General features: G+C 43.6%; 1 protein-coding gene across 3 annotated transcripts in view; it reads right to left on the bottom strand.

Annotated features, from left to right (window-relative positions):
• The window catches only part of AMPH (amphiphysin), a 175,378-nt gene that overhangs the window by 36,730 nt on the left and 119,085 nt on the right, over positions 1 to 19,563 (bottom strand). For all 3 annotated transcript variants that reach the window (XM_074986045.1, XM_074986047.1, XM_074986046.1), the window contains exons 11-12: positions 17,803 to 17,931; positions 6,314 to 6,421 (exon numbers count right to left, since the gene is read on the bottom strand). In XM_074986045.1, coding sequence (XP_074842146.1) covers positions 6,314 to 6,421; positions 17,803 to 17,931 — 237 coding nt within the window. The remainder of the gene's footprint in view (positions 1 to 6,313; positions 6,422 to 17,802; positions 17,932 to 19,563) is intronic.

The raw sequence follows: 19,563 nt of genomic DNA, 5'->3' as shown, positions 1-19,563 counted from the left end.
GTGCCCAGTGAGGCCACACCACGTTGCATCTGACCAGCATGCATGGAGAACTTCAGGTAGGGAAGATTGATCCACCAAAGGCTATTAGCCAGGATGGGCAGGGATGCAACACTATGCTCTAAGTGTTCCCAGCCTCTGTCTGCCAGAATCTGGGAGTGGATGACCGGAGAGGGATCACTTGCTGATTTCCAGTTCTGTTCACTCCTTCGGAACGTTAACCAATGTGAGGAGACAGGATACTGGACTGGATGGACCTTTGGTCTGACCCAGTGTGGCCATTGTTGTGTTCAGGGCTCCCTAGCCCCCTATTACTAGGGACATGGAGGTAAGCTGTTTGGATCATCAACCTAGTCATTTTATGGGTCTGTCCCACGAAAGCGCACCACCTAATAATAAGTTATTTTGTTAGTGCGACAGCACTGCTTTTTTGTTTTGTGACAGTCACCAATAGATACCCGAGTTTTGCAAGAGACAATTGCTCATAAGAAAACAGAGATCTGGCTTTCCAGTCACTGGAGGTTCTTGTCACAATCTCTGTGCAAGGTAGAGAAGTATTGTTTTGTTTTACAAATGCAGAAACAAACACAAAAAGATTATGCCTTAAACAATGCCACAGAGAGAACTACAGGTTGCACCTGCCAAATCTGGGACTCTCTAGTCTGGCAACATCCATGGGCTGCAGGAGCACTGAGGATATTCATGCAGGACCACGGATGTTCCAGGTCCTGGGAGCCCAGGGAGCCCTGCCTGCCAGGAGCCTGGAGGCATGGGGACCAGTGACCCTACTGAGCCAGGAGCCAGGTGGGGCCAGTGTCCATGGGGCTGGCATCTGGCAGCCCGGCCAAGGTCAGAGGTGGTATCCATGGGCCCAGCAGCCTGGCCAGGGCCAGGGCCGAAGCCAACATCTGGCAGTTCAGCTGGAGCCAGCATCTTTGGGACCCAGGCCAGAGCCAGAGCAGGCATCCATGGGGCCAGGGCTGGTGTCCGGCAGCCCAGTGTTCATGGGGCCAGGACCAGAGCTGGCATCCATGGGGGTGGGGCTGGCACTGGGGCTGGTAGCAGCGTGGGCAGGACCAGAGGTGGAATTGGCAGCCCAGCCAAGATGGCAATAACAGGGCCAGCCAGGTTAAAAGCAAAGCCGGTAGCACGGAGAAGCAGTGGGCTTCAAAAAATCAAGGAACATGTGGACATGACTCCCTCAGACATCATGTCCCTCAGACATCAAAGGATAATTGTGTGTATCTGTTGTAGAGATCCAGAAAAAAATTACCCACTAGGTGAAATCAACAGACAAATTTCAAACCCTCACAACTGATTTGCATTGGTTTAAATTCCCAGAATTCTCACCATAGGCAAAAGGGCCAGAGATTGACAGACAGATTGATGGATAAATAGAAGCTAAGTTTAGTCTCGACATTAACATTCCCCCCATATCAATTCCCCCATATCAGAGGGTCTTCACTGGTCTCAAAGGGTGTCTGACACATTTTATAACAAATAAAACTAATGCTCCAAAATTGTTCCAAAATAAAAACACAGCTAAAAAAAAACAAATTTTGAGAACGGCTGCTAAATATTTGCCTAATTTCAAGGATGGAGCATATTGCATTTGCCTTCCTGTCTTGCCAAATGCCTGCACTCTAAATTTTGCAAAGGCCTGAAGCAAGGCTGCTTATGTAATAAACTACTTCAATTTTTCATGGCTACAGAGCCCTTTTTTATAAATCAAAACAATTACTTCAATATCCAGATTTACTGTGGATGAATATCATCATCCAATTCTCAATTAAGTTTATTCCCAGATCAATGTTTCTTTTATTTATCTGCCTACATCATAATAGTCTATTAGCTAAATGGCTGTACTTTCCAGAAAAATTATGGACCCAGTTCTGCAACTGTTGCTCAAGGAAAGGATTGTACATATTCACACTGAAAGTCCCACTGAGTTTAGTGGTACTACATATCTGAATGAGAAGTAATTGTAAAGTCAAAGTTAGAGGGTTGCCTCCCATGTTGGTGTCTGACTTTAGTACCACAATTAAAGCTCTGCTAGTATTTCCATTAGAAATCCTATTTTAAAGTGTGTTTTTATTGTTACTGGATGAAAGTGGTGTTAGGGATTTTTTTTTTTTTTGCCTCCCTTTATCTCTCCTCCTCTACAACGTAGCAATCTTCCCCAATCCATAAAACTCCCTAGAGCGAAGGCAACACAACTCTGGCATGTCATCAGAACTATTTCTCCCTATTCTACTACTTTGAAAAAGCAGACCTCAAATTAAGTTCCACAGTGTTGGTTTTTCTTAGGCTGCCAGAAATGTCTCTAAACACACTCAAAGAGCACTAACTTGACTTTTCTGGTGCAAAATGACAAGATTCAAAAGAATTTAAAGTACCATTAACCCTAAGGGACATAATTTAATTTCCATACAGGTGACCTCTGGGGAAAAGGTGGGTTTAAGATGTTAAAATCAGGCAGCTGTGGGCAGTATAGAGATAGGACAGATGGGAAGTGGGGCACGTCTGCATGCTCTGACTCACAGATGAAGGTCAGAATGTTTATCTGTGTTACAGGAGTAGCCATGTTAGTCTCTATCCACAAAAACAAGAAGAAGTCCTGTGGCACCTTATAGACTCTCAGATATTTTTGAGCATAAGCTATCATGGGCAAAGACCCACTTCGTCAGATGCACTGGAATGGAGATTCCAGAGGCCTTTCTCCATTCCAATGCATCTGACAAAGCACGTCTTTGCCCACAAAAACTTATGTTCAAAAATGTTAGTCTACAAGGTGCCACAGGACTTCTCAATGTTTATCTGGGTGAGCTTGGTAACTGCGGGTGATTGAGACCAGGTCCTCGGGGTGCAGGTGTGATAATTACTGGAGAGAGAGGGGACAGAACACAGAATGTGGTCTGTGGTTGTGTTGGGAGGACAGGAAGTTACTCCCAGCAGACTGGGATAGTCAGATGAGGAATAGTCCCAGGCATTCCTAGAATGAAGGTTACAGAGATGGAAAGTTGGCTGGGGGAGGGAGGAGAGCTGACGGGCACTTTTCAGGGTCTGTTTGCAGCTGAGGGAAAGTGGTGGGAGAATTAAATGGCAAATCAGGAAGGCACTTGGCAGCCACCTCACAGAAGACTATGCTTATTTTTAGTACACAGCCTTGGTGCAGTTTCTTGAGAGGAAAAAGAATCATGACACCTCCCTGTGCGCTAGCACAGCGGTTCTCAACCAGGGGTTCACAACCCCCTGGAGGTCTGTGAGCCTCTTCAGTGGAGCCACAGGCTCCCCCGGCTGAAACCCAGAGCCCAGGCCCTAGCACCCCCGCCCCCCCCTCCCCCGGGCTGGAAGTGCGTGGTTGAAGGTCTGATCCCTGGCATCTCCGCACAAGGCTGAGGTTGAAGGGTGTGGGGCTGAAGTCGGGAGGTGCAGGGCTGAATCCCTGAACCCTGGCACCCACCCAGGAACCCCTGCATACCTAAAGCTGGAGCCCTGCTGCTCCCGGTGGGGCAGAAGCCCAAATACCATGGACAGAGTGGGGGACATGGAGGGCATCCCCCCCACCCTCAAACTGCAGCACAAGAGCATGGCAGTCCCCGGGGCAGCTCCACACTCCACCTCCTCTCCCCACCCCTCCATCGCCTCTCTCTGTCCCTTGGCCAGCACGGAGGTGCGAAGCCAGATCCAGGCAGTGCCCTCCCCTCCTCTCCTGTTGGTGCCCCAGGTTGTAGGTGCTCCTCAGTTCCGAGCCCCCTTCGCTTCAGTATAAGCAGCTTGTAAGAGCTGCTTGGGTGGGGAGACCTGGGTCTGAGGCTGTCAGACCCCTCCAGGAATGGGATGCCAGGGGAGCTTTCCTAGGACACAGCTCCTAGCACCTCTGTCTCTACACTCTGTGCTACATCCTCTCTGCCCCCTGAGCTACCTCTGCCTGTGCACAACACCTATTATCCCTCTCCCTATACACTGGGCTGTTCCCTCGCTGCATTTTAAGCTACCCCCCTGCCCACACACAGCCCCTCTTGCCCCCTCCCTGTACCCTAAGCTACTCCCTCCCAGCACACAGCCCCAGCTACCTTCCACCCTGCACTTTGAGCTGGTCCCTTTCAGCACACAGCCCCTAGTACCTCTCTGCCTACCCCCTGAGCTACGTTCCTTACCTGTACCCTGAGCTATCCCCTAAGCTCATACACAGCCCCTAGCTGCCCCACATCTGCACACAGTCCATACCTACCTCCTCCCTGAATCTGAAACTGTTTTCAAACATGTGGCACTAACCACCCACCTGCCTTTATATGTTTGTTTTCACACCCGTCCTCAATACAAACAGGCTGAGGGGCTGGCTGAGGTGAGTCGGGGGTGGAAGTGGCGCTCCCTCCCCAGACTCCACCATACAGAGATGGCTCAATTGCCACGGGCCCCAGATACCTCCAAACAGATGTCAAACTATGCCTATGCCCAGAGCTCTAACCTGAGTCCCCTCTGTCCACACCGGGCCTGGAGATTTTATTGCATGTTGAGGGGGCCTGATCTAGCAAAGAAGAAGCTGGCGTAAGATCAACTCAGAAAATACACTTAATGTTGGGACTCTGGGACTCCATATTTAACCTGTTTGCCACCTCCCTCCTCACCAGCCCTTCCCTAGTGGTATTACAGGGATCTCCAAACACAGAGATCACAGATTTCACCCTGACTAGACTTTCACTGCAAATGGCCCAGTCACATCCAGTCAGAATAGTGGATTGTAGTCCTCAAGGATATCCCCTCCCCCAGTAAAGAAGGCACAGAGCTGTGTCTCACCCACACAAAGATAAGCCCTTTCTGCACGTTTCTGCGGGAGGGTGGGCGGAGGGGAAGTGGTTAGCGAATGCCTCCTATGCACCTCATTGGAAATGCATAGACAAATATGCACAGTCTCTGTTTAAGAGTTCTCTATGTTTAATCTGGCAGATATTTCTACCCACTACAAAAATAAAACCTACATTATGCTACCCAAGCTCATATACTCTTTTATGGAAGTTTCATGTTTTGCATTTAATTCTCCCATTTCTCTAATTGTGTTCAGGGTTATTAAGTGGGGAGCTGCAAGCACAGAGGCAGCAGAGTCAAAGCCAGAATTTTCTGTCAACACCCAGGCATAAATCCAAGGATTCTGTTTTTTACAGGGAGGAGAATTAAATAAGGAGGAGGACACGAAAAACCTCCACAAAAATTAAATGTTCTGCAAACAGTTGGAAAAAATTCTCTGAGAAATCTGGCTTGGAGTTTGGAATGCTGGTATTGTGATGTTTGTCTGTTCCCATGTCTGTCGTTGGAAATAATTACAGATCTAGTACACAACCAGGCATTCTCACCAAATAAATTAATTCAGAGAGAGAAAGATCAGCAGAGAACCTGGATTGTCTCAAGCAGCTGGCTTCTTGTTCTGTCACTCCTCTATCATCACTGAGCTTCTAGATAGTTGATTTAAACTCTCTCTATATATATTACAGTTCAAACTATGTCAGGCCAGATTCACACTAGAACACATGTGCATTGTTATTTGTTAGCAGAATGTTAAAAAGGTTTCCTCTGCCTGCTGTACAAAAGACTAGCCCATGCCGGCCAGAGAAACTCCTGTCACCTTGTGTATTCAGAAAATACTCTACGTTAGTACCAGTATACACCGGACCTTAACACTGAAGCTTCAATTGGTCAAGCCAGCAGAAAGCAAGCAACTCCTATATTACCCATAATTCTGCTAAGGGAAGCTACCTTCCATCAACATGGCATAGATTGTTGGATAGTACAGAATCATTCTTCTCTATAATATCCCTCCAGAAATCATGCAGGACCATTTCCCCTTCCTTTTCTTATAGTCCTAACTAAAACAGATTTATGAAAAAGAAAGCCAGTCAGGTCAAATTCAGTACTTAGTCAAAAGATTCCGTCGCAGCAAAGTTATAGCATGCTGACCCTGTAAGACTGTGTTTCTTGAGCTACAGAGAGTCAGTGCTGGACTAAAAACAAAGGGACTCTGTCAGCAGAGGAGGAGTGAGCAGGTTACAATATTTTTCTGCATTATTCTATGGCTTGAGAAAAGGTACAATGCAAAAGTCAAAGCCTAATTACAGGTGACTGCTTTATTAGACAATAATCTTATATTAGCCTGACATTTCTCACTCCTCCCCTACTCTATCATCAGGTTGTACTGTATTGCTGAACTAGGAAGATGGAAATCAAGTTCTTCAGAAATTGCAAATCCATCATTCATTAATTCACAAGCAAAATTCAGCAGGCTCTATTTCTGCATAGTATACCTCTAGCAAAGACATACCTGAGATATGGGCGAATGGGTAATTCCTGTTGATACCACTTCTGGCTTGAAAGGGTCAAAGTCCAGATCTAGCAAACATTCCTCTTTCTTCGCTTCAGGAACTTCATTCTGTTAGAGAAGAGATGCTCACTTTAAATTAATATAGAAATCACCCTGCACAAAGAAAATATGAAGGTGTCTCTTCTACCTGCAAATGGCAGTGGTGGAACTCTCTAAATACCGCAGAGAATTCTCCATAGAATTCAATGTCCATGACTACCAGCCCCCAAGAAAGCTATAGTGTAAGATTTTTGTTTTAAAAAGCTCAAAGGAGTTGGATGCCATTTCCCACTGGGTATCCATCTTCTTTTGAGGTGTCTGAAAATCCTAGTCACAATGCTTGATTGTTGTGAACAGTTAATATAAAATGGCAATGAATATGTGTGAATCAAATTTCACTCTAATAAACATCTGTGACTCCATTCTGTGGAGTCATACCCAACCCTGCTTAAATCTTGATAACTTACCCTGTCTGAAAGTCTGCATTAACTACTGAAGACCCCAACTAACTTGCAGTTTATGAATTATCAAGTAAGTACAGCCCTGCAAATTCACAGATATCTACTTTATATCTTGGGTATCCACATTTGCAAATATGGATGTGGATATCTGTGGCTCATTTTTGTAGATATGGATGTGGATACAAATTTTGCATCCACGCAGGGCTCTATCAGTAAGGACCCAATCCAATGCTCAATGAAGTTAATACAAACAAACAGCTTTATTGATGTACAGGGCTTTGAATCAGGCTCTCTGTGGACAAGCATGAAAAATTAATTAGAATTCTGCATCACAAAATGCTTCTATTCACTAATACCACAATTACAACTTCTATTTATTTATTTCTGATAACTTGCATATGTTTTTTTTTCAGTAAGATCTCACTAGAGATTTTGGTTATTAAGTGTTGGCAGAATAGCAGGGCAAGAACCCCTCGGTTTTTTATATATGAACTGTGAAGTGAGCAGGTTACTAAAGTATTAATTTGCAAGGCCCTGCCATATTATTTTAAGGGGATTAAGTTAACTATAGCACTGCAGTAAATGATAAAATACCACACACAAACACCTCTCTCTCTCTGGTTGCCAATAATCTAAACAGTTAGGTGTAGAATTTTAAAATGATCAAGAATGAAAAAAATATGAAAATGAACTCTAGTGATGAAAAATAGCAGATTCAAATGTCTATTTAGATAATTTCTCATGAAAAAAGCTGATCAGTATGCACAAGGAGGGTAACTGACCAGGCAAATTAGGTGTGTAAGTGATCTGAAAACCAAGCTGAATTCATACACTTCTCTTTAAAGCTATACATAAATAGCATTTGTAGACTTGTATCTAGTGCCAGGAATTTCACTGCTTTAAAAAAAATTCCCCCTGATATTGATTTTCATATGAACTGGTTGGTAGTTGCACATGGAGGAGTTCCTAGGACTGAGCATAATCCTATGTCACATGGATACAGTAGTCCCTCCAGTTGTGCGAGGGTTCCATTCCCACACACCCTTGCATAACTCAAATTTTGCACAAGTCACGGGGGAGGCTTTTTTCCCCAGCGAAACACACATTCTGTGGTCAGAAAAGCAGCAGGAGCTCCTTTTGAAAGGTAAGTCATAGGGTGGAGGGCCAGCTGGGGAGGGTTAAGGCCATGGAAGCAGGCAGAGGAGGTTAAGCCTGGGGTGGGTTAGGGCTGCAGGGAGGGCAGGGGGTAGTGAGCTGGGGCTGTGCGAGTCGGGGAGCCAGAGCCGGGCAGGGTGGTGAGGCAGAGCTGGGTGTGTGTGTGGGGGGGGCTGTGTTGAGCTGGAGTCACTCACGGGGTTTGAACCAAGGGCTGCATGGGGGTGGGGAAGCTTGAGCCAGGACCAGAGGAAGCAGGAATTTAAGTTCTGCTTAACTTGCATTAATGCGTTTTAAGCGCAACTCAAAATCATGCATTTCGAGGGATTACTGTATGCTGAAAATATAGTAGATAACAACTAAGGTAATTAAGACGCCTCCTGCAAACCCCTCCCCGCAATCCATTAAAATTATATCTATTGTTAATATTTGCCAAATAAGCTTCTCAGCAACATTTAGATTTTATTACATCATAATTGTGAGGTACTAATGTTCATACAGCTTTGTAAAATAATACAGAGTGCTAACAGATTAAGTACAGAGAAATTAATTCACTTTTATTGAGGTTTGGGAAGGAAGCTATTATTCATTAGAACTGAAACAAATGAGTGGGAGTCTCATTTAAACCCTGCAAAGTGACAAGGGGAAGCATCTGTTGTGATAGGACATGGACTGTTTCTGGGATTATTACAACAGCAGCTACCTTTAGGCCAAACGACAGCATGCTCATTTAGGAAAAACACATCTCAGAAGAAAGATATAGTTTAATTCAGATACTGAATTATGTGAAAACTTAGGAAAGTATAAACCTGAGAAAAATCTTTAAAAAAAAGACGTGAAACATATTTAAGTGTTTAACAAATTACTCTGTTCTGTACATTAATGCCTGTAGAACAGGATGAAGCATGAGCAAAGGCCTGATCTACCTCCAAGAAGGCTTAAACTAGGGGCAGATTGCCAAAGCAAGATTGTGACCGTTTAAGCACGTGTACAAGAGAGGAAATGTAGGCACCCATGCTAAGGATCGACATGGTGTTCCCTTTGCTGCCCACTCGGTTCAAAGGCTACGTAAGGCCACTGTCTGGGGAGGTGACTGGGTCATTGCTTTGCTCCCTCACCAGGAAGTGATAGCACAAGTAGCAAGGTGCAGTGTGGAGTGAATGTTGTAGCCTCTTCAAACCTGACTCAACATTCATGCCGTGCAACCCTCACTGGAGCTCTGGAGGGCAGCATGTGTGAGATTTTCAAAAGTGCTCTGCATTAGCCTCACATTGCTCCCACTGAAACAAATGTGCTCCCACCCACAGCAATGAAAGCAGAGTTAGGCTAATCAGCACTGTTGAAAATCCCTCCTCACACCTGCTTCTTCTCTCTAACTAACCTGCTTGACACCCACAAACTCCAGTGGTGGGAATAAGGAGGGGAGAGGCTCAGAATTATTTGATATTTTGTTGACCTGGCAATTCAAGTCCTGAAAATAAAACAGTGCAGTAAGTCCTCGACATTACAGACCCCGATTTAGTAGACTTTGGGAACAACGGACAACCTCATTGTTCCCGAAGTCCACTGGGATCCATAAAATCCTACCCCGCTCTCCAGTCCCCCTCCAAAAAGTGAAGGGACTTACCGCTGCCCCAGGAGGAGACGTCGCCTCCTCCACCAGAGCTGCCATGCGCTCTTCTCACTGGGGTGGAGCAGGCACATGGCACTCACATACGCCCCCCCACCCCCCGTGGGAGGAGCACGTGGCAGGTCCAGCGACAGTGGTGGCTCCTCCAGCCAAGTGGCAAGGTCCCTCCAGCTGTGTGCAAAGGGGTGCCTACAGCAGCGTGGCAAGGTCCCTCCAGCCGTGTGCAAAGGGGTGCCTACAGCAGCGTGGCAAGGTTCCTCCAGCCATGCGCAGCGAGGTCCCAGCCACAGTCTGGTAGCGCCAGTTGCGTGGCAGGCTCCGGCAGTTCCGGCTCCAGTGGCTGTAGTCTGGTGAGTCCCTGGACTTTTTTTGGTGGGGGAAGGGGACTGAGACTGGAGGAGTCTAGTGGGGGTGGGTGGGTAATAAACTCTTGGATTTCACGGACTTTTGAGATGAACAGACACCGCTCCCCCCATTAGTTGATAAATAGAGGGTTTACTGCTAAACAGTGGAAATATCAATATGTGACTCTTGCAGTGACACCTACAAGCTCTAAATTGTATCAAATGCTTTCAGTATCCCAACCCAACAGTGAAGAGAGAGGCATGAGATCAGGGAAGATGAGAAGATACAACGTAAAAGCAACAAAACACAATTCGAAATTATCACCTTCCTTGGGTCACTCAAGGTGCAAGTTTTCGCTATGTCTGCCTTTCACTCAATGGGAATTAACTGCTTTCATGAAAAGGGATGGACATAAGCAGGCTCTTACCTACTTTACTGAATCAGAGCCCTAAATTTTAAACTCTCTCAGGAAGGACCATCTTTATTTCTATGCCTTGTACAGCACCGAGCACATTGTTGGGGTTTAATAAATCATAAGCCAATAACAAACAATTAAAGCTTTTGGGTTTTTTTTTTAAATACACCTCAAACAACACCAAAGGCGCACAGCCAGGCTGTGCTGATTGCACCTTTCAAAAAGGATTTTCAATAGTTCAGAGTCACTTCTTCCCTTGCCTTCCAGCAAAAGGAAAAAGAACACGGCTACAATTGATATTGATATTGTAGCCATGTTCTTTTTCCTTTTGCTGATAGGCAAGGGAAGAAGCGACTCTGAACTATTGAAAATCCTTTTTGAAAGGTGCAATCAGCACAGCCTGGCTGTGCGCCTTTGGTGTTGTTTGAGGTGTATTTAAAAAAAAGAAAAACCCGAAAGCTTTAATAATTGTTTTAAAGCTCTGCACCATTAAAGGACTCTGCAGGGTTGAAGGCACTAAGACCACTCAAGACTATGCTGCTGAAACAACTGGAGTAATACTAAAGGCATAATATATAATGTAAAAATATAAGAGAAGAGAGAATGATTGCTACCCATTTTGATTTATTATATTTATATATAAATATGTATTATATTTTTAACAATTAATTCCCTTATAGAAACGTACAAACCCACAAGTAAGCACACACCATATTCTCTCTGGCTATGTCTACACTAGAGGGTTTTGTTGACAAAACCTGCAACATGTCCACACACAAAAGGCCTTCTGTTGACATACTACACAACTCGGCACTTTCGTCGACAGCCTTCTGTCTGTCCCCCATAAGGCATAACACCTGTCGACAAAAAGCCATGTGGATGCTCCAGGGTCCTCTCTGTCGACAGACAGGGCTTCCGGTTCACCAGGCAGCCCTGTTTGCTGAGCTTTTGGTTGGCCATTCTGTCTAGAGAGCAGCCAGGCAGTCTGACGGCTCTCTGTCAACAGAGTGGATCGCTTTTTCACCCAGCTTTTGGGTGTGGATGTGATCTGTTGACAGAAGTTTTGTCAGAAGATGTCTTTCGACAATAACTTCTGTTGACAGATCGCTGTAGTGTAGATGTAGCCTGTGTGTGTGCATAGGTTTACCCTCCGAGTTCTTAGTTACTCTGATACGGCATACCAGTCCCACACTGGGACAACTCCAAGGGTTAACCATGTTCACCTAGTGAGCAAAACCTGCGCCCTTAGCTCTGCTGAGCATGCTGCAACTGGAGGCCAAGTACAAAGGCCTGTAGACCAGTTCAGTCTGGGCAGGCCAGTGATGGAGAAGAAAGGCCTGCAGCTGCTCCTGAGGAGGAACTGCTGATACACCAGGGTGCCAACACCAGACAGAGGGAAGCTGACACAGATGCTACAACCTGGGACACTGCCAGGAGAGACGATACGGCTAGTACAGCACTAGAGTGTCAGGTAGGAATTAAAACCCAGGGGAATTTTGTGGAGAATAGTAGCTTTAGACAAAAGAACATGGTGTGTTCCAGTGAGATCCCTGGATTGGGACCTGGTGGAGAGGGCGGGGCTGGGTCCATCTACCCCACCACCATCTCCTGTGTCACTGACTTTGGCTGCTAGACTGTGCTGCCCTGGGCAGGGAGGGAATTGCTAGTAACTGCTTAGCCAGATGTGCCTGGGTAGTCAGGACTGTTGGCAAAGACCCAGACCACTAAACAGAGTGGGGGATGGGCATACCAATCCCATGACAGTTACATTAAAGACCCTTCACACCCTCTGGCAGTGTAAAAGGGTCTTGGTGGAAATGTGCCTGACCGACGTTCAAGACTCCTTTATGCCATTAGCTCTTAATGCAGAGGAAAATCAAGCTCACAGGTGTCTATCAATCTATCTAGACAGACAGAAATTCGATAGCTGTCATATTTAATGCAGAGGGCTATATTTAGAAAGAGATTAGATTGATGCCTACAGCATAATCTAGGACTTGGTTTCCTCTGCAGTGGCAAGTCCACATGAACTCAGAATGCTGTGATGTAAGCCATTTAAAATACACGTTCCGTGTAAGAGATCCCACAACTTACCTGCAAAGGCATCACATTTAGTGATTTTGGCACCTGGTGGCCAAGGCATGCATTGTTTCTCTACTATGGGGCCCTAAGTATGGGGTATGCCTACAGTACAAGTGCTACAGCTGCTGGGTTGCAACTGTGTCACCAGTAGCCCTATGCTGTAGATACTACATCAACAGAAAGGGCTTTTCCATCACTGTTAGTAAGTCCTCTGATTCCAGAGGAGGTAGCAAGGCCAATAGAAAAATTCTTCTATTGACCTGGAGGTATTTGTAGTGCAATTTGATCAATCTAACTAGGTCACACAGAACATGACAGTTATCTCAACCTTAGCTTCTTAAGTGTAGGCCAACTCTAAATTAATGTTGTGTTCACCAAGTTTGAATTCTTGTGAAAGACAGAATTTATTTTTTTCCCTGAAAAAAACAAACCATTATTTGATCTGAGTCTGTAATTTAATTTAATTTTTCTTCATTACGTTTAGATTCCCTTGGTCTGATATAAATTCAAGTGAAAGTATAAGCACGTTAATATTAACACAGACAACATTAATTCATACTTTTTATATTTCTATACATCACACCAAACTTAGGCTCAGATTTCAGACTTGGGTAGGTCTACACAGCTGTTATTCTGAAATAACTTTGCTAGCATCTACACAATGCAACTGCTTTTTGGAAATAATTTTGAAATAGTGGTGGCTTATTTTGAAATAGATAAACCTCATTCCATGAGGAACAGAGACTATTTCAGAACAGTTATTTCAAAATAGGGACTGTTTATACAGGAAATAGAGCCTATTTTGAAATAAGCCATAGTGCGTCCAACCGCTATATTTCAAAATAGGCTCTGTTGTGTATTTAGAAATAGCTGAGGGCTATGTGGATCTTTCGAGGCATCTAGACAGACTTATATGCAGTGGTGGGAAGGAGCTGGTGGTCGTGGTACATGTAGGTACCAATGACATAGGGAAGGGTAGGAGAGATGTCCTGGAAGCCAAATTTAGGTTGCTCAGAAGGAGACTGAAATCCAGGCCCTCTATGGTGGCATTCTCAGAAATGCTTCCAGTTCCATGCACAGGGCCAGATAGGCAGGCAGAACTTCAGAGTCTCAATGCGTGGATGAGACGATGGTGTAGGGAAGAAGGGTTTAGATTTATTAGGAACTGGGGACACTTTTGGGGTGGGGGAGCCTATACAGGAAGGATGGGCTCCACCTAAACCAAGGTGGATCCAGACTGCTGGCATTAAACGTTAAAAAGGCCGTAGAGCAGTGTTTAAACTAAGAGATGGGAGGAAAGCCAATTGGTGCGGAGAAGCACGTGGATCGGACAGAGACTTCTCTTAGGCGAAACTCCATTGATAGAGATTCTCTAGAATTCAGTCAGAAAGAGAAGATGGGAGATGATAAAGTATGGGCCAGATCAGATGAGAAACAATCACATATAAAAGAATCCAATATGTCAGGGAAGGGCAGGCATATGAATAGTGGTAGTTTTTTAAAGTGCTTTTACACAAATGCTAGAAGTCTGTCTAATAAGATGGGTGAATTAGAGTACCTCGTATCAAAGGACGAGATTGACATAATAGGCATCATGGAAACCTGGTGGAATAAGGATAATCAGTGGGACACGATCATACTGAGATATAAAATATATCCAAAAGACAGAATGGGTCGAGTGGGTGGCGGAGTGGTACTGTATGTGAAAGATAATACAGAATCAAATGAAATAAAAATCCTAAATGAATCAAAATGTTCCATAGAGTCACTATGGATAGCAATCCCTTCCTCTGATGGGAATATAGCACTAGGGATATATTATCGACCATCTGACCAGGACAGTGATAGTGATGCTGAAATGATAAGGGAGATTAGAGAGGCTATCAAAATAAAAAACTCGGTAATAATAGGGGATTTCAATTATCCCCATAGTGACTGGGTACATGTCACCTCAGGACGGGATTCAGAGAGAAAATTTCTTAATGCCTTAAATGACTGCTTCTTGGAGCAGCTGGTACAGGAACCCACAAGGGGAGAGGCAATTCTTGATTTAGTACTGAGTGGCACACAGGATCTGGCCCAAGAGGTAACTGTTACAGGACCGCTTGGAAATAGTGACCATAACATAATAACATTTAATATTCCTGTGTGAGGAAGAACACCACAACAGTCCAACGCTCTGGTATTTAATCTCAAAAAGGGGAATTACACAAAAATGAAGAGGTTAGTTAAACAGAAATTAAAAGGTAGAGTAACTAGAGTAAAATCCCTGCCAGCTGCATGGAAACTTTTCAAAGACACCATATTACAGGCCCAACTTAAATGGATACCCCAAATTAAAAAACAAAGTCAGAGACCTAAAAAAGAGACACCATGGCTTAACAACCATGTAAAAGAAGCAGTGAGTGATAAAAAGGCATCTTTTAAAAAGTGGAAGTCAAATCCTAGTGACAAAAATAAAAAGGAACATAAACACTGCCAAATTAAATGTAAAAATGTAATAAGAAAAGCCAAAAAAGATTTTGAGGAACAGTTAGCCATAAATTCAAAAAACAATAGTAAAATATTTTTTAAGTACATTAGAAGCAGGAAGCCTGCTAAAAAAGCAGTGGGGCCCCTGGATGATAGAGACATAAAAGGAGCCATCAAGGAAGATAATGCCATAGCGGAAAAACTAGATGATTTCTTTGCTTCAGTCTTCACGGCTGAGGATGTTAAAGAGATTTCCAAATCTGAGCCTTCCTTTATAGGTGACAAATCTGAGTAACTGTCCCAGATTGAAGTGTCATTAGAGGAGGTTTTGGAACTAAGTGATAAGCTAAACAGTCACAAGTCTCCAGGACCAGATGGTATTCACCCAGGGGTTCTGAAAGAACTCAAATGTGAAATTGTGGAACTATTAACAGTGGCTTGTAACCTATCCTTTAAATCAGCTTCGGTACCCAATAATTGGAAGACAGCTAATATAACACCAATATTTAATGAGGGCCTAAAGGAGAACCTAGCAATTACAGACTGGTAAGTTTAACGTCAGTACCGGGCAAATTAGTAGAAACAATAGTAAAGAATAAAATTGTCAGACACATAGAAGAACATGATTTGTTGAGCAAAAGTCAACGTGTTTTCTGTAGAGGGCAGTCGTTCCTTACTAATCTATTAAAGTTCTTTGAAGGGGTTAACAAGCATGCAGATGGGGGTGGGGGGAGATCCAGTAGACATAGTATACTTAGATTTCCAGAAAGCATTGGATACAGTCCCTCACCAAAGGCTCTTATGTAAATTAGGTGGTCATGGGATAGGAGGAAAGATCCTTTTGGATTGGGAACTGGTTAAAAGACAGGAAACAAAGGGTAGGAATAAATGGTAAATTTTCACAATGGAAGAGGGTAACTAGTGGCGTTTCCCAAGGGTCAGTCCTGGGACCAATCTTGTTCAACTTATTCATCGATGATCTAGAGAAAGGGGTAAGCAGTGAGGTGGCAAAGTTTGCAGATGACACGAAACTGTTCAGGACAGTCAAAACCAAAGCAGACAGTGAAGAACTTCAAAAAGATCTCAGCAAGCTGAGTGATTGGGCAGCAAAATGGCAAATGAAATTTAATGTGGGTAAGTGTAAGGTAATGCACATTGGGAAAAATAACCCCAATTATACATACAATATGATGGGGGCAAATTTAGCTACAACAGATCAGGAAAGGGATCTTGGAATTATAGTGGATAGTTCTCTGAAAACATCCACGCAGTGTGCAGCAGCAGTCAGTAAAGCAAATAGGATGTTAGGAATAATTAAAAAAGGGATAGAAAATAAGATGAAGAATATCTTACTGCCCCTATATAAAACTATGGCACACCCACATCTTGAGTACTGTGTGCAGATGTGCTCTCCTCATCTCAAAAAAGATATACTGGCGTTAGAAAAGGTTCATAAAAGGGCAACTAAAAGGATTAAGGGTTTGGAATGGGTCCCATATGAGGAGAGGCTAGAGAGACTGGGACTTTTCAGTCTAGAAAAGAGAAGACTGAGGGACGATATGAGAGAGGTATATAAAATCATCAATGGTGTGGAGGAAGTGAATACAGAAAAAGTATTTACTTTTTCCCATAATATAAGAACTAGAGGACACCAAATGAGATTAATGGGTAGCAGGTTTAAAACTAATAAAAGAATGTTTTTCTTCACACAGCGCATAGTCAACCTGTGGAACTCCTTGCCAGAGGACACTGTGAAGGCCAGGACTCTAACAGAGTTTAAAAAAGAGCTCGATGAATATTTGGAGGTTTGGTCCATAGATGGCTATTAGCAAGGAGTAAGGTACTGTGCCTAGCTTTTTGTCGAAGGCGGCAGATGGATGGCAGGAGACAAATCGCTTGATCATTGTCTTCGGTTCACCTCCTCTGGGGCACCTGGCATTGGCTACTGTCAGCAGACAGGATACTGGGCTAGATGGACCTTTGGTCTGACCCAGTATAGTGGTTCTTATGTTCTTATATTCTTATTTTGAAATAAACTATTCTGGAATAGCTCTTCCAGGAATAGCTTATTTTGAAATAATGCTACTGTGTAGACATACCCTAAGTGACCCTTTCTATGTACAATTGCCATTGCTGTACCTGCAATCACTGTTACCAGGTGAAATTTATGTATGAATATTTGCACAACTGAGGTTCTGTCACCTATAACAAAATTACACCATTTTGTATTTTATTTTATGTATAATTAGATTATGAAATTAAGTCATCTTGTATAGTGCACTGTTGTGTAATTAATATTCCCACAGGTCAAAACCAGAGAAGCATCTGATTCAGTTGGGATTGCTTTGCATGAATACCTGCAAATATACATTTTGCTTTCAATAGGCACAATTATGAAGAAATTGACACAAAAACATAACTGAAATTACAGAGTTTCACCTTTCCTCACTCTGTTTTCTTGTTTTCCCCAATGAGGAGATGAGGAGAAACTCAGGTCTTTTCTTCTCTTGTGATTTTGTTGGAAGACCATAAATGAGTCCAGAACTGCTCAAAAGTGGATTTTGGGATATTTGGAAGCATTGGGCTTTAAAAACAAACTTGGCAGAATTTTAATGAAACCTGAAATCAGTTATGTGTCCAGTTGAGCTGTAAACATTTCACCGGCCTTTTAGTTGTCACTGTTCTCAACAAATCATGTCTCATAATTTTTCAATATGCCACCACTGCTAAACCCTCCCAAGAATGAACAATACATGTAACTCATTCCACAATAATAAAAAGATAAATGTTGCTTGCCTTTTGCACTTAGAACCCCAACTGAAATCCATATTAGTTTCCCATTTGCAAGATGAGATTCACACTGTAGCAACCCACCATCTCTGAGACTGACCTGTGAAGGAGTGGTCACATTGATTTCTGGTACAAAGTTGTCATCAAAGAAGCTGATGATATTCTCCTGCTGCAGCTCCTTTGTGGGTGTGAGTTTAGGCAGTGGTGGGACTGGTGGCCCTTTCCTTAACTAGAAAAAGAATAAAAAACATCATGAGGTAAAACTTTAAGACAGGGTATAAGAGAATGAGTTTTAGGATTTAAGGAGAGCAAAAATAAAAAGCTCATCTCAAATATTTTGAGTTAGATTCTGATCTCTGTTGCTCCAGTACAAAAAGTGACTTCACTGACCTCAGCAACTCCACTGACGTCATTCAGATCAGAATCTCACCATTAGTTTCAAAATCGTTTGATTTGAGGAAAGAAAATATTTTTAACAATAAATCTCTCACCTCTACAGAGACTCTAGAGGGTTTATATGATGACATTTCTTGTCTGAAGATGGAAATTTTTAGGGTAATACACTGGGAGATACTTCATCTGAAATACAGTAATATAATTCGCACTGCTGTGCTGCACAGAAATGTAGCTTGCTCATTCCTTATTTTCTTAACCTTTGTATGGTTTTCTGTGTTTTTCTGACTCATGTTCATTCATTATTTAAAGCTGGTAATTTTAAGCAACTGGTAGCACTGAAAACTAATGTTCTCCATCCCTAAAACTAATGGAATGTCTATAGTGTGCTGGAGTTTGGACTATGGAGGTCTGAATAGAAACATGTACCAAAGTTCTGCATTGTAACTCCTCTGTGGGAACCACAAAAGGTGGCAATCGTGTACATGAATAACTTCTTTTCTCAGATGTGGCTTCTAATTCAAAAGAAAATACGTAAGACTTTCTTTGCACTGTCATGTATTGCATGTATTTGCAACCTAAGCAAATTTGCAGATGACACTAAGCGAGGGGGACATTGGAGGGTAGGGATAGGGTGCAGAGTCACCTAAATAAATTGGAGGATTGAGCCAAAACAAATCTGATAAGGTTCAACAAGGATAAGTGCAGAGTCCTGCACTTGGAACGGAAGAATCCCAAGCATTGTTACAGGCTGGGGACCGTCTGTAGCAGTACAGCAGAAAAGGACGTGAGGATTACAATGAATGACAGGATGGATATGAGTCAACAGTGTGCCCTTGTAACCAAGCAGGCTAATGGGATATTGCAGTACATTAGGAGGAGCATTTCCAGCAAATCTAGGCTGTGTCTACACTAGCTCCCAATTTTGAAGGGAACATGGTGAAAAGAGTGTTGGGCAATTACTAATCAAGTGCTGTGGAGCACATGCAGCACTTCATTAAGCTAATTCTCCCCCACGGCAACTTCGAAGTGGCAAAATTTTGAGGAGTAAAGGGACTTTGAAGTAGCCCAGGCACTTCGAAGTACCGGAGGGGTTAGCCGCGGCTACACGCAAGCTGGCACTTCAAAGTTTGCTGCTTTGAAGTTGCTGCGGGGCAGAATTAGCTTAATGAAGTGCTGCATATGCTCCACAGCACTTCATTAGTAATTGCCTGACACCCTACTTACCATGCTCCCTTCGAAGTTGGGAGCTAGTGTAGACACAGACCTAGAGAAGTTATTAGGCCTCTCTATTTGGCACTGGTAAGGCCACATCTGGAGTACTGCATCCAGTTCTGGCCCCCACAATATAGAAGGGCTGTGGCTGCATTGGAGCGGGTCCAATGGAGAGTAACAAATATAACTAGGGGGCTAAAGCACATGACCTATGAGGAGAGGCTGAGGGATTTGCCGTTATTTGGTTTGCAAA

Source organism: Carettochelys insculpta, chromosome 2 (assembly GCF_033958435.1).
Source record: "Carettochelys insculpta isolate YL-2023 chromosome 2, ASM3395843v1, whole genome shotgun sequence".
Taxonomy (NCBI): Eukaryota; Metazoa; Chordata; order Testudines; family Carettochelyidae; genus Carettochelys; species Carettochelys insculpta.
This window is presented reverse-complemented; position numbering and strand designations above follow the sequence as displayed.